We start from the raw sequence: 16,594 nt of genomic DNA on the forward strand, positions 1-16,594 counted from the left end.
GGGGAAAAAGTAGGTTTTTTTCTTTTTTTTCAAAAGGCCATCTGTACCTATCAGAAATTTCACATCCAATTTCATTAGATGCAGGTGGCAGGAATGACTAACAGGGCTCTTCATTACGTAATAGCTCTAACAGCACAGCGGAATTGAGGAATACAGGTTTGTGAAATACATTTTAGTCAGTTTGATGCTAACTAGGTTTTTTTCCTAAAATAGTTTGAGCTCTGTGCTTCTTGTTCTCTTCACGTCTCCTTTTCGCCCATGGACTGGCCTTGGGATATCTAGTAGCACATATTAACCTCCACAAGCATGTTCCACATGGCAGAGGAATTTAAAGTTGCTGCATTGTGACACTGGCACTGCAACAAAGACTTCCAGGCTGTCTCCCTTGGCCTCTGTCTAGCCACCAGCCACCACCCTACCTCTCTCATGTTCATTTATTATTTTTCATTACTAATAGTTGTATATATGTCCAAACCCAATGAACAGTACTCTATCTTCACCTTACTCCACTTTTCAGCTCTGCTCAGTACGGTTGATCTCATTTTCTTGAATCTCACTGGGCTTCCATGAAATCACCCAAGTTTTCTCCTGTTTCACCTTTCTTGCATCTCTGTTCCCTTTGACAGCTCCTGAAATGTTGAAGCATCCCAGGGCTCAATCCTACGACCTCTATTTTTTATATCTACTTACATACTCAGCCTGAGTGATCTCATCCAAGCAAGTGGTTTTAAATACTATTTACATGCCAATGGCTGCTCTCATTTAGATATCCAGTCTTGACCTGTCCATTGAGCTGCTAGCAGACTCCTTGAAAAAAGTCATGTGAATTCTGAATCAGAATCTCAAATTTAACATGTCTAAAACAGTAACCTCTCCCTGTCATAGTTGGCACCATCTCAGTAAATAGCCCCACCATGAACTCGGTTGCTCCATGGTTATATATTACATATTATATGTTGTATTTTATGTGTTATATGTTACATGTTATATGGCTTTTATATTATATGTTATATAATGTATTCCTTATATATTTCTTCTTCCCCACATCCAATCCATCACCAAGTCCTGTTTGATTCTATTTCCAAATTGTCACCCAAACCAGTCTTTATCTGTTCATCTTCCATCGACCAGCCTAGACTTAACAAGTGTCCTCTTTTGCTAGGATGATTTCAAAAGCCTCTTACTCCACAGCCAAATTAATCTTTTTAAAAATGTAAATCAGATCTCATCATTCTTCTATTTACTAGATTCCAGGGGTTGCACATTATACTGAGAACAAAATGCAAATTCCAAATCATGCCCTACAGGGTCACGGTTAATTCCCCAACATTTCCTACCACTTCACCCCTTCACTCATTGCTCTACTGCCTTTGAAAACTCCACTGTTTGATTCACTATGAATTTTGTTCACAACCTGTCAGCCACAATGACCTTCTTTCTATTTCTCATACATGCTGTGTTCGCTCCTGCTGCATGTCTTTGGCATTCACTATTCCTTCTGCTTGGAATGAACTTTTCCCAGATTCTTATATAATGGGCTCTTTATTTGTAGTCAAGTCTCAACTCAAATGATATCCCCTCGCAGACACTTTGGACCACCCTATCTGAGGTAGCCAGCTTTGCCAATCACTATCATATGACCTTGTTTTATTTTAGTCACAGCATAAAGTACTAAGAAATTATCTTGTTTATTTAAGTCCACTAGGTTGTACTCTCCATGAGCAAAGCACCTATCATTTTATCCCCAGTGTCTGCAACAGTAACTGGTGCAGAGCAGACAACTCAGAACATTGCTTGTTGAAGAGGTATTCAATTAAAATAATTATTAGATCTTCTACTTTTTGAAGGAAAGAACTAAGTCATATATTTTAATAACCCCCCAGCATGTTCTATTAAACACACGACCCAAGCCATCATTATAAAAGCAAATAGCTGTAAGGCTCTAAGAAGAGTATGTACAATCTGGTAGCAAATACGTCTACTGTTTTTATTTGTGCACCTCAAAATATTTTCTTCAAAAATCCACTTCTTGAAATTACCTTTATAATGACTTACAAGGCTATTCAAGAACAAAAACAGCACCAACTAAAAACATTCTACCCACTGATTCCATAATGCTGAGAAAAAGCCACACTAGGAGAAAAATAAATATCCTTCTCCTTCCATAAATAGTAATTGCAAAGGTAGTGTAACCTCTTTGTTGTTTACAAAGTGAGGTAAAAATTTAAAAGACCTTACACTTATATGCTGCCAATGAATACCAAATTTGTTTTTCAGAAATTATTTAACTTTTTCATATTAAAAAATATAGCTTACTTAATACCCATTCCAATTCAAGCATATTATATAAATATTTAAATATATAAACATATAAATAATATTTAAATTCTCTGCATAAAGTAGTAGAATATGCATTTACATTAGTATACACAGGAAAACAGATTCTCATTAACTCTTTGTATATTAATGCAAGTTCACTTCATTTTTTATGTTTGCAATTCCCAGAGATGTAGGCATCTAAATTAAAAATAACCATGAATTTGAATAGAAGTTTTAATAATTTGTCATTGAACACTAACTTACAGATGGTGTGGTATAACCACATGGCAACATTAACTGAGTGCTCTCATTTCAAAATAACCCCAAACTGAATCTAGATGTTTTTCTTAATTCAAAACATCTGGTTGCAACATCGTTTTTCCTAGACTTGAACTTTTTCTCAAGGTTTCTTCATAAAAGAGGCATGTTTGATTTAAACCGTGTTATCCACTGACATTTTTCATCTTCTTCATAATTCCTGCCTCATTCTACTGTGAGGAAAATTGGCTTGATTTTATGACAAAATTGTGAAATGGCAAAGTGTGGCACCAGGCACAGAAAGGAGAGTTGGGAAGACGTGGGTCTTGAATCTCTGCTCATGTGTAACTTGGTACTCGACCTCAGATACTTTCCTGACCCTGTGCTCTCAGTTGCCTCCTTCTTGGGCAACAGCCCTCCACCTGATGAAGAGTTTTCCTCCAAAACATATAACATCATCAAGAGTTTTTTAGATAGGAGAATCACACAAGAGAATTTTCAAGAAAACCTTCCAATCACATCAAAAAGGTGTCAATATGATTCTATTTTTCCCACTTCTTAAGCTAAATATTATAAACTATAAATCAAATTTTGGGTGATAACAGAACTAATATCATGCATCAGTAAAGTTTAAATATTTAATCTCAATCATACTGAACCTCACTTTTTCAAGGTAGGATGACATGACGTCTTCATGATAAATTGCCAAGTTTTAGATAATCCTTATTTTTTAGGTCATGAAGGAACAGATTTGGGGAAGCATAAACAACATAAAACTAAAACCAAAGAATATAATCAAAATTAAAATAACTGCACAATGAACTTCATTATATGCAGTTTTCTACCTGAGGCATCAATTTAGTAAGCATATGTTCTTTTCTAATTCAGAATATGTCACCAGGGTAATCAGTCAGGTGATGATCATAAGAAAATGTGATAAATACCATTCAGACCCCACTAGCTGTAATTCAGAAAACAAAGATTAAATTCAAACAGAATCCAGTATCACATGCAGGTAAAGTGCAAGGGGATACAAGGTCATCAATGGATAAATAATGCCATATTAAATAAAAGTAATAGAAGTGGATTTAGGAACATTACACAAAATTTGAAATGGGTATATATATGTAAACCCAAATCCTGAACCTTATTATTGGAGGATAAGTTAAAATTGAGAAAATTTTCCCTTAAAAATACTAGGTACTAAAAGGAAGGGTGGACCAAAACCAACCAACAACAACAAAAAAACCTCTAAAAAACAAACAAAAAGAAGCAAAGTTAGTGTTGTATCAAGCCCATGCATGCTGGAGAATGAGACTCTCTCCAATTAGCTTCTGTAGATTGTCTCATCTCAGACAATTAGAGCTAGTTGCACAAAAATTGTCTCATTCAGAACATGCTTTGAGAGAGTTTACAAGATCCCAATGGAGCTTCCAAACTTGCTTTGTTTTCCTAATTGAAAACTTAGAAGGTAATAACCCCTTCTCAATTCAAAGAAAGCCGGAAACCCTGGGATACAAAGCAGTTTCCAAAGAAATTTAAAATAAAATCATGTATCATTAAAAATTGAACAAAACAAACCAAGCATGTCTTCCAAAGAAGCAAAAACATGCCTTTGAAAAAAACAGTAAGTCACCACTGTTCATTGCAGAGCCGCATGTCAGTTACAGAGTGGCAGAATGAATGCGAGAGTTGCCAAATTGAACTAATTCATGTTCTGAATTAAAATAAAACACCCTCAATGTGGTAGGCCACTTCAATTCACCAGCATTCCCAGGGTTTGCTGTGATCTGTCTTGAGAGACATGGAGGCACTGCGCAGCTGCTTTGGCTCATGCCCCACTCCTGGCAGGCAGGCACCCTTCCTTGCACGGTTCCTTTCTTGAATCCAGTCTTCCTCCATGTAATGACCTACATATGCACCTACGTGGCCAAAACATTCTAAAGATAAGGAGGGTAAAGCTGTGCAATCCCCATTACGATGAGGTAACTGAAAAGCTGCCCTTTTGAGCAGAAAAGAAATGACACTTCAAGATCCACTTCCCAGGGTAGCGACAGTGCTCCTGGCTTCAGCTCTTGCAGTTCCAGCAGAGAACATATACAGTAACCATGAATGGTCAGGTAATCCTGACAGCTAAAGGTGAAACTTAATTCTCCCTTCCCAGAGAAATGTAAACGCTGATAAAATATTCATTTCATGTAAGTTAAATTCATTCATTTGCTCATGTAACCATTCATCACGGGATGCTGTGTGCAAGGCCCGGCATAAGGGCTTATAAAGGTTATGAAGTTAAACAATATAGAGATCATTCCTCAAGGAGCTTCCAATACTGGAGAAGAGTTATGACATTCACATAAATTGCCACAGGAAAACATAGAGTGTTGTGATGAGATTCATCAACATGCTTAAATACAGAAGTCAAATACAAATATGTATTGAGCACTAATTATGCAATGACTCTTTTAAGCACAGTGATTCTAAAAGACATATACATAAGCATGTATAAGATATTTTTATACTCAATGAGCTTATACTACTTAGTCGGGTAAATAAAACACAGATGTTAAAAAATGCAGCAATCACATACCCTAATGATTTTTGAATCCTCAGCATCTGGCACATAGTGGTTCCTTGATAAATGTGTGTTTTGTGAATTAATAGTTAACTGTGTGTATGCTTGTATGTGTTCATGTGTGTATATGGGTGTATGTATATGCATGTAAGTATGTGTATATCATACATTACAATATATTTCAAAAGAAGCCTAACATCTTTTAAAATGCCACTCCATACGTTTGTTTGAGGTATTTCTCTGAAATTAGCAAAGGAAGACTCATTGATGCAATCCTTCATTATAAGTACACATGATAGGAGAAATTTGAAAGACCTCTAAGATGTAAATATTGACTTTAGGAAAACGTTCTGGGTGAGAAATCTACTGCACGAGAGGGATTTAGCTCCAAAACTGAGACTTTTATGTCAGAAGTACGGTGGGCCATTCTGAACCCAAACCACAAAAGATACATCATATTGATAACCTAAACATGTATTTGTCCAGGAATAAAATAGACTAGAAATGCCACATTAGCTATTACTGCTCAACAGGGGAAAAAAGAAAATTTTCAATTATAAAAAAATATTTTAAAGAACAGAAACATATACTTTTTTAAGCCTAGGGAAATAAATTGGAGACAATAAATGTTTGGAAAATATTAGGATAGATTAAAATAATTTCTGAACAATAATTCATTAGAAGTTTTCTTCTCATGTTTATTTCCTCTTTGCTTTTTGTATTTATTACTGCATTTTCACCAACTCTGAAAAGCCACCAGATGGCAATAAAGAGTCCAATTACTTTATAGAACATATTTCTAGGAAAAACTAGAAAAATCCTCTTTTCAAATTGAAGTTGTTCTTTTTTCTGATATGCAAATATGTTGAAGAAAAAACATTAATTCATCAGAGTATGGAGACCTTTCTTCAATATTGATAAAAAATAATTTTCCTTTATCATTTACAACAACTTTATGTGACATGGTGAATATGTTTTTAGAGAACAAAATAAAATGCCAATGACAGAACTTTACTAAAATCAAGTTAACTATATTAATTGGGAAATATTTTAGTATAGTTAGTAAAATATAAATGAGAATTGAATAGTTTTTGGGATACCCACATGAGGCTTACTGATACTTTTTAAAGAAATGTTTATATATAACCCTGAGATTTTAAAACTTGGCAAAGTTATCCATTGTCATTGCCTTAGGCAATATTTTTCATGCAAGACAACACTCTATATGTCTTAAGAGACTACAACTCTATGAAAAGGAATTTGTTGTAAATAAGCAAAAACAGGCTAAAACACAATTTAGTATTTTGAACTGTCAAACCTAATTTCACTTAGACACATCACCACCTGCAAGGAAAAGTACTTTATTTTTACCTTAGCTTTGTAACTATATAGCATGTGTTTTTTAATAAGACTAAAAATTATATTAAAAAAATCAAACCTCTATTTTAAACTGATAACACCCCCTTTTCTATGGTGTTACAACAAACCATGTAGCATAAAGTTCAATGTAGTCAACGTTGGGCCTCAAGTAATCAGGCTACAAACTTTAGCCTTATCAATTTGTTTGATCAATTTGCAAATACGTAAAATATGTTTCAGAAGAAAGTGTCACTTTGTGTACTGAATATGCATTGAAGGTGTTCAATAAATGCTTGTGAAATGAACAAAAAGGATAAACTTGTATTTCTACTGACAATGTTGTAGTTTAAAGTTTTTGCTTTATGAAAATGAAAACTGAGGTCCTGAAATGTTCACGGATTTGCCCCAATCAGCAAGGCTTATGAGGCGCTGGATTGAAACCCAACTATCTTAATTTCCAATTCTATGGGTTTCATAATACTCCTCAGAACAACCTAAACCACATCTGGAAAAATAATTCAAATGGTATGTTTTTAGTAATCATCACTGTCGACAAATGTTGACATGTCAATATTAGTTGTCTGTAGAAATATCCTGCCAATTTACAATAGTCAACATAGGGATTAACCACAGCAAATTTTAATACAATGTAAGCCATCGTTCCCATCTGTTTATATAAAGGGAGCAAAAATTCAATCAGTAGTCCCCCACCTTCAGGAGATTAGTATATGGCAAACATATTTCAAATCTAGGTAAAAGTATTTTTTTAATATATCTTTATTGATTTCAGAGAGAGGAAGGGAGAGGGAGAGAGAGAGAAACATCAATGATGAGAGCCATTCATGGGCTGCATCCTGCACGCCCCCTGCTGGGGATTGAGCCTGCAACCCCGGCATGTGCCCTGACGGGGGATCGAACTGTGATCTACTGCATCATAAGTCGATGCTCAATCTCTGAGCCATGCAGGCTGGGGGGTAAAAGTATTTTTGATTGGTAAAAGCTTTATCCTTTCTACAGTACAATTACTCTCATTGTCATGGATAACCAAGAGTTTTACCATTGTTTTACCTAAATAAAAAAATAATTAAAGTAATCATTTCTAAGAGTTAAGCAAACTTTACAAAATAAACAGCCCTTATACTGATTTTGTATAATGTATACTTTAAAAAAATATATGACAAATTCTTTCAGATCTTTAGATGACATCATGCTGGATAATCCAAGTGGAGCCTAAATCCAATGACAAGTGTCTTTTTTTTTTAATCCTCATCTGAGAATATGTTTTTATTGATGTTAGAGAGTGAAAAGTAAAGAAAGAGAAACATCCATCTGAGAGAGAAACATTGATTGGTTGCCTCCTGTATGTGCCCCAACCAGGGATCAAACCTAAAATCCTGCAGTGCACCGGATGCTATAACACACGGAGCCACACTGTCCAGGGTCAATGACAAGTGTCTTTATAAGAGAAGGGCAGAGGGAGATTAGAGACACAGAGAAGGCCATGTGAAGAAGGAGGCAGGGATTGGAATGATGCAGATACAAGCCAATGAACACTTGAAGTCAACAGAAGCTGGAAGAGGCAAGGAAGGATTCTCCCATTGAGCCTTCACATGGCATGGCCTTGCCAACACCTTGATATGGGACTTTTGGCCTCCAGAACTGTGAGATAAGATTTCTATTGTTTTAAGTCACACAGTTTGTAGTGATTTGTTATGGCAGCCACAGGAAAGTAATACAACTCCAGACCAATAAATCCATCAGCTCAATATTTCCAGTGATTGCCACAGCTCATACATTCCAAACTGAACTCATTCCATCTCCTCTGCCTGAACAACCTGCCCACCCTCTTCTCTCTGTAATTGGCAACACCATCAATATAATTTCTCTTCAAATGATTTCACAATCCATCTCCAAACATTCATTTCATCCCATTCTTCTTCAGAAACATGTTTTCAGGCCCTTTGACTAGTTTTCTGGCTTTTAATATAGATATAGCTAATATGATTTTTATTGAGTCCCTGACTGGTCACTCTGAAATTCACTACAGTCTTTCCTACAGGGAATATTATCTGTCCAAAAACAGATCTGACCATGCCACTCTCATGTGTGACCCTTTATAGCTTGATTGTGTGTGTCTTTCCTTTGAAAAGACAGATTTACTAATGGACTGATAAAAGCATTTGTGAAGCACTATCGTATATATACCAAGGAGTTTCATCTTTATGGTATATAGAAGACACCGTAATGAGTAGACCTGCCAAATCAGAGCCCCAGCATCACAGACTAAATTTTCTACTAAAGGGATTTGCAAAGTAATTAAATATCTCAGCCATTCTTTTTTTTTCTGCAAGATAAAATTGAAAATTCTATGGAAGACATGAAACTCTTCACACCTATGCCCAATCTACATTCTGGGTTTCGTCTTAGTCACATAGACCTACCTAGTGTTCTCTTTAAATAAGTGGGCCTTTCAAGTTTCTATTCTTTGACATGATTGATGGCAGAATTATTTTCTCCACTTCTTTTTTTCAAACATCCCAATCTAATCGTCAAGCTCAATGGATTCTAACTGATAGTTGGTCTCTCTCCTGTCTTTCCTGTACTCATTGCTGTTACTTTGTCAGGAAATCATTTTTATCAGGTATTTTTGGTTGAAAGGAGCACAGACCCTTTTAGGACACCACAAGGAAAAAGGGGTGTTTTGAAAGTATATTTGTACAGTGCAGATGAATATTAAGTTATCAAAATTCGAAGCATCATTAGAGTCTGTTTCTTCTTTCTCCTTCCCTACCCCCCTTCCCTTCTCTTTGTCAGATCAGCCCTTTCTCTTCCCTCTCCCTCCTTCCTCCAACTCCTCCTCTCTGCCTCTCTTTTGAAATCATGTAACACAGATCACATGGTCCCTTCAGCAAAAATGTTCAACTTCCTTGTTCTTATGGCTCCCATTCCCACATAGCTCCTCTCTAATCTCTAATCCAAATTCAGTCACTCTGTTTGACTGGCTTAGCTCATTATTAATTGCGGTAAAATGAATAATGCACTTACCTGCCCACATCCTAATTGCTGGAACATGTGACTATATTACATTGAACGGCAAAGGGGACTTTGCAGATTTGATTAATTTAAGGATCTTGAGTTGGAGAGATGTTCCTGGAATATCTAGGCAAGTCCAATGTAATCACAAGGCCCTTATAAGGGAAAAGGGGATGCTGGAAAGTCACAGCCAGGGAAGGAGATGTGACAACAGAAGCAAACTTTGGAGTGACAGGGGACAGTAAGCCAAGGAATACAGTCACAGTCAATCACTAGAAGCTGGAAAAGGCACTGAAATGAATTCTCTCCTAGGGCCTGCACAAAAAACACAGCCCTGCCAACCTATTTCAGACATCTGATCTCCAGAAGTGCAAGACAAAAAAAACTGTGTTTCTTTAAGCCACTAAAATTTTGGTATTTTGTTAAAGCAGCAATAGGATACTAACACAGCTGTGTCCCTAATTTCCAAGACACCTTATGGACACCCTCAAAATAATAGTAAGACTGCCCATGGATCAGGGTTTCATCCTCTGGTCCAGCCGTGATCGCCTCTGTGCTGTCTCTAGAATGAACATAAATTCTTTAACATTACTTAAAGTAACCACCAATGACTGGCTCCTTACTGCTCCCCTTACCCCTCTCTTTAAATATATAGAAAAATATATATTTTATTACCCCCACGATACGGTGTCACACTGTTACATTTATTAACTTGGACAATTCCCCTCCCTATTGAAGCCCTGTTCAACTTGCAAGGTTCATCCATCTTGACCTTTTTCTTCTCCATGTAAATTGACCATGAACAGCGCATCAGTCTGCACAGCTAACGTTAATCTATACTACTCTGTACAAAAGTGTACTGGCAGCTAAAATGGAACAAGCATGTTTCTGGTAAAATTCATATGTGTATTAAATGACTACTAAACAAATATATTAGATAATTTTATTTCACTTAGCAGCAGTAAGTTCTGTTTGTTTGTTATGCTTATTCTAATTAAATACATCATTTCAAAAAATATTAAAATTATTCTAGATATAATTTCAAAATTTATTTTTAAAAACTAAATAAATAGAAGAATTTTTTTCCAAGAAAAATTAAAGTGCATTTTTTTTTTTCTCTTCAAAAAGTAAAGGAACAAATCCTCAGAAGTTAGGTCCTGAAAGCTATTCCAAAGGAAAAAGGAGAACCATTTCATACTTTATGACACATTTGACAAACTGGGAATAAACACCTGTTAACATAATAAAAGGCAGCTGCTGGGGGACTAAGCTGTCTCTTAATCATGTGGAATTAGGCTCATTGACTTCCAGGAATGCCCAAGGGAGCGGATGCGCATAAATCACATTGACTGAGATGGAAGCATCTCACTTTCTTTCCACACTACCATAATTTCTTTGAAAGAAATGATAATCCAGAGATAACAAACACAAAGATTAGAACCTAAACCATCCTTATATATTTTTTTTAATTAAAGCAAAAACCTTTTTTTAGTAACATTTTCTAATGGTCACAAGTCCTTACAGCCATAGTATTAGACATATAATAAACAAACACTTCAACACTTATTTAAGAATAGCACATTTTTCCTTATGGCTAAACTAAGTTATTCTTCTAACAATTCAAATTATTTTCTTCTTGTTTTATTCTTCGGAAATAACAAACACAAAGATTAGAACCTAAGCTACCCTTATCTTTTATAAGTTATTTGGGCTCAGAGTCATGAATGGGGCAATGGTTCTTGAGAGCCTTGCCTTCTGCTTGCTGTCCAGAAGAACTGCATCGAAATCATTTTACACAAACAAGTGTCCATCGTCAGGCTCTAGAATGAAGACTATCAACCCCCTATGGTAACTTTAACTTTCTAATAGCTGGCTTCTTTAGGTAGCTTTAATGTATACTAAATAACTTCTAGAATAAGTGGCACTCTTTGATTTATGTAATATAGCCACTTATTTTTCTCAACATGCTCTAATAATTGTAAATACTTTTTCCCTATACCAAAGTCACTTGTTTATTTATCGTGTATCAGTAACAATGAATGACACTATTTTCACGGTGGTCTGTATTGAACAATATAATTAAAACCAAAACATCTGCATAATGGCAGTACTTCTTTAAAGCAGCAGTAAATGTAGTAAAATTCAATATAGTAGTATTTAAAGAATCATTTTTCCTTTCCTTCTAACAGGTTTTAAAAGCATTTCAAACTCATGAAGGTACTCATGATTTGCAAAGGTTCACAGTCTTCATATAAACCCTTAGCATCCTTCGATACTGCTTGTTCTTAGTTCATATATTTTACTTCCAGAGCCTCATATTATACATTATACTAATTTCTATTTATGGGGAAAAAAACACCACTTTTTCTTAAATACCTGTTTAATTTTACTTTTATTTCGCTACTACTGTGTTGGTTTTGTAGCATCCTCAGTCATGTAGCCCATCCTGAACATTAAAGCCACTCATTCATTCATTCATTCATTCATTCATTCATTCACATAATCATTACCTCTTAAGACATTTGATTGACCCCTGACTCTGAAATGCACATCATATTTGGCACTGTAGGGGTTATAAGCGTACATAAATTAGGGTCCTCGCATTCACCAGCTTATATCCTAGGGACTGATAAGAGAGCAGAGAAACAGACAAAAGGTCTTGATTCCTTCCTCTGCCCACATCTCTGCACTCCTCCCTTCAGCTTCATTTCTTGTCAGTGTCCCAAACTCTTGGGCAAAATCACAGCTCACACTCTCGTTCCCTGAAAGTACCATGCTCATACTTTGTAACATAATAGTCTCTCAACAGCTTACATTATTTCCCTGCTCCTAAATCTTATCCCAAATTCTCTTAGCTACACAAAATAAAGTAAAAAATACTTAATAGTCATTATTAACAGAGACCATCCTATCCACTTGGAAAGCCCTTGTAAACACATAGCATTCCATGAACTTTAACTCTTCAAAGTAATGACAATATTTTTAGTTAAAAAATTTCTACAAAGACACAGTGGAAATATACAAAATAGATTCTTTAATTTGCATACAAGTACACAAATAAAGAAGAAGAATGAAGGAAGCATGGAAGAGGGAAAGAAGAGAAGAGGACAGGCAGAGAGGAGACAGAAAAGGAGAGAAAGGAAGGACTAAAGAAAGGTGCTGTGGAAAGAGGGTGGGATGAAAGGGGGAGGGAGGGGGGGATGAAGGCAGGGAGGGGGGAGGGAGGGAAGGAAGGTGGGAGGGAAGAAAATAAGGAAGGCAGGCAGGCAAGCAGGCAGACACAAAGGAACCAACAAGAACATTAAGCTGCAGTTGCTAAACAGGTTGAGATACAAAGACTCTCCAGGCAAGCACTTGCTTTACATGTGGTTTTTGTACAGAATTCTACAAATGACAGCTACTCAAATGTTTACTTACTGAATTGCTACAAAGCTTCACACTTGAGAAGGATAGGTAATATTGATAGTCTTTGTCTTTTTCTTCCAGCGCTGCTTATAAAAACTAAAAATAAGGTATAAAGTTGTTCCAAGAGAAAATCTATTTTGTAGCAAAGGCTTAAAATTTGCTCTCATAAACTAAAGACCTTGATTCTAAATCAATGCAAAATTTTAGAAGCTAACCTGAGGGACCCGAGTCACAGATTCAATCTGTAATTGTTATAATCATATACATACCTAAAGTGATATTTAATATAAAACATTATGAAGTTTGCTTTTTACTATTTCAATCAAGGATATTATTATGACTTACTTGCCTCATATTTAATTTGTTCCTTAAATTAATAGCAATGGGGGTATAAGTCAATGTGATAAAAAATAATACCACTTCCAGCTTGTGTATCAAGAGCTCCTATTGTTTTCAAGTTAGTTCTGTTAATGAGAAACAAATACCTACTTCTAAATTTTTATGGAATGACCATATGAGTTTAACTGAAGTAAACAGTCTAAACAATTAACTTGCCATAAAAAGTTCAACATTACTGTGTGCATTGTAATCATACTTAATGGGCTCTTGGTTATTAAAATGTCTAGTTCTGGTTTTCTAGTGGTCACAGTGAATTAAAACTAATATTCTAGTAAAAAATATGAAAAGCATTGGGTTTTGACTCAGGTTTAGTGACCTTTCAAAATGATTTACAAAATTGGAACTAAAAAGAGAATTAAATGATAAGAAGAAAAAGGATAAGCATCCCTTTTGGTTAATATGCAAGATTGAACATCAAAAATTGATTTTTTTCCCCTGGCCTTGATGCCTCTGGTTTTATAGGTTGGGCTGGGCATGAAGATTGAGCCATTAATCTCTTAAGGAGAAGGTGCCAAGTGCACTCCTCTTCTACTTGATCTATGCAGATCAGTAATGATGCTTTTCAACAAGCTACATATCTGCTTCTCTAAATAAAGATGTCATGGTAACAGGCATCATCTAAAATGAGTGCGAGCTATGATAGTAGATGGGTAAGGGAATATTATTTATTCCCAAATTGCATATTTAACATTAAAAAAATCAAACAAACAATCTTCCATCCAGCTAAGTCTTAACATAGATACTGAGGGAAGCTATCTTAATTCATATTATACAGAAAAGTAGCCAAATCAAACATGTCGCTAAATCTCAGTACCTACCTTGTCATTTTTACATTTTGAAACAGAAAACACATAAGGTTTGGGAAGTATTAAGTAGCTATATGACAACCGTATTCATAAATAAAAGAGAACCAAGTCTCAGAACTTCTGTCAAACTTAGGGCAGCATTTTATTACCACCCTCCTAAAATAATTATATCATTAAAATAAAAAATTAAATTTGAGACAGGTCATTGACTTTTTGCAAGTCTCTAGGGCAGAAGGAGGTATGAATGTTTCAACTGTCCCACATTTCTAGCCCTGCTCCCATTCTCCTCAAACATACAAAGTAAGTCCCAATTTAATAAAACATTTTTCCCCAAATTAGAGTTTATATAGAATGGAGCTGCTGCCACAATAATTGGATGATGGAAAAAAGTCACATTTGCATTTTGATAAATAAATCATAGATCTAACATATACAAAGAGAATGGAGAAAAACAATTTTACATGATCAAGTATAATAATCAGAAAAATGAAATTTTTAGGATTCAATCAACATTTCTATTTTTGATAGTTTGTGTTATAATATTTATACAAAAGAATGTTTCTCTTCTGTGGGGCCAGTATCTCAAAAATTCATGTTAAGAACTTTTAATGTAACTTACTATTCTAAAATTATCACTGTTGTAGAAATTATCAGCTTTCATCACAATTTTCTCCCCCTTCTACCCTCTCATGAGCATGCTTAACTTTCCTTGCAAGTAGCAGACAAAGAAATCAAGATATCAGCTACTTACCAGTAATTCATTCAAAGTCCCAACCAACAAAAACAAATCACTAACCACTATATCATAATCCTGCCCTAGGGTTTCCTCTCATTCAAAAAGACACAGCAAGAACAGATAAAATAATGTGTAAACATAGAAACACTATTTTTTCACATGACCTACATCTGTATAATGGCAGATACAACAGCTATACAACAACCAAAAAGTTCTAGAGCAAATAGCCTCAGTAAAACTCCTTCTACTCTTGACCCTGCACCATCCCTTGGTACACACACAAAGCACTTCTCAGTCCCTCCTCAGACTTACTCCTAAGGTGGGGCTCATGAGAGTAGACTTACTCTCTACTTCCCTGGTATGTGACATTTTTCATTATATAATCAATGTAAGTTTGAAGCCTCGTAACCTAAGGGACTGAAAATTGTTGCTGCAGCACCATCTCACCCCTTTCATTCCTTCTCCTTTCTGAATTCCAGATACTTTTGTTTGTGTAGTTCTTGATGTACCAACACCCTGCAGTCACTTTCTTGTATATTATCTTTTCCCCCCACTGTCCCTCTAGAGCTTATAGATAACACATTCTAGTTTTAGCAACTAAACCCAGTGCATTGCTTCTTCCACTATATCCAAAAGCTATAGCTTCAAAACTTCTGTCAACCCACATAAAATGTGAGTGCTATCAGTAACTTATTATATAAGATGCAGCTTCACATTGATAACACTATTTATTCAATTGCTTTGAACATTTCACTAACTCCAAGTATCAACAGTCAACTAAAAACCAAGATGTCTGGTAACATGTAAAGTTTTCCATAAGTTTCAACATTATTCCATTTAGCAGTCCTTTCATATTACCATTCTACTTTATCTTTATATTCCCTATTAACCTATTAGGATGCTTCCCCATGACATTTTATTTAATAACTCAGGTGCTTTCTTTAAATACTTGCAAAATAATTCAGCAAGTCAACTGAAGTACAACCCTAAAAAGAGTCTGGTAATCATAGATGACACTGAAACAGTAACAGTGAAAGTCAACATGAAAAAAAATCATGATATTTCCATGCAAAAGTTAAAATGGGACTCATTTAAAAATGTTGAAAATTGTGTGATAAAATAAAATCAAACTGCAAGCTTTTGGTATTGAATCCATTCCAATTTATAGTAACTAATGAAATAATCCACCTTTTTTTCAACCTATTCCTACCTTTCTAATTCCCTCTGAGTATGCTCTACTCATTTGAAGAGATATCTACAATATTTCCACAATACAAATTCCAATTAATTCTCAATCCCTCCACAAATGGCACATGTGTAAATATAACAGCATCACTTCAAGCCATAAAAATGAGAGAAAATGAAGGAACACTGCTTACCAGAGCCTCTTTTGGTCACAACTTTCAAACTCTGAGTAAAAGTAGCATATAAGAGAATCAAATGTGGAATCGGAGCTTTCATCTTTCAGCTCTTAAAGGTTGTTCCCTAAAGCAAAGATAAAAAAGAAAAATATATTTTAAAAAATACATATCTATATTATAATATTTTTATTAGAATTCTGATCATGCACAATTGGGTCAACGAATTTCACAAAAGGGAAGAATATGAACAGGTTCTGTGTATTCTATATTCCCATACACTGTGGTTCCTAAGTTACATCAAAACCAGTAATGCCAAAATTATGTCTCTATAAGACTCCCAAAATGT

At 35.2% G+C, this 16,594-nt stretch overlaps 1 protein-coding gene across 1 annotated transcript in view; it reads right to left on the minus strand.

Moving 5' to 3' along the window:
• IL1RAPL1 (interleukin 1 receptor accessory protein like 1) overlaps positions 1 to 16,594 on the minus strand; it is a 1,172,201-nt gene that overhangs the window by 968,332 nt on the left and 187,275 nt on the right. Inside the window, exon 4 of the mRNA XM_081125599.1 lies at positions 16,267 to 16,372. Coding sequence (XP_080981725.1) covers positions 16,267 to 16,348 — 82 coding nt within the window. The 5' untranslated portion in view covers positions 16,349 to 16,372. The remainder of the gene's footprint in view (positions 1 to 16,266; positions 16,373 to 16,594) is intronic.

Source organism: Miniopterus schreibersii (genome assembly GCF_964146895.1).
Source record: "Miniopterus schreibersii genome assembly, chromosome: X".
In the NCBI taxonomy this organism is placed as follows: Eukaryota; Metazoa; Chordata; class Mammalia; order Chiroptera; family Miniopteridae; genus Miniopterus; species Miniopterus schreibersii.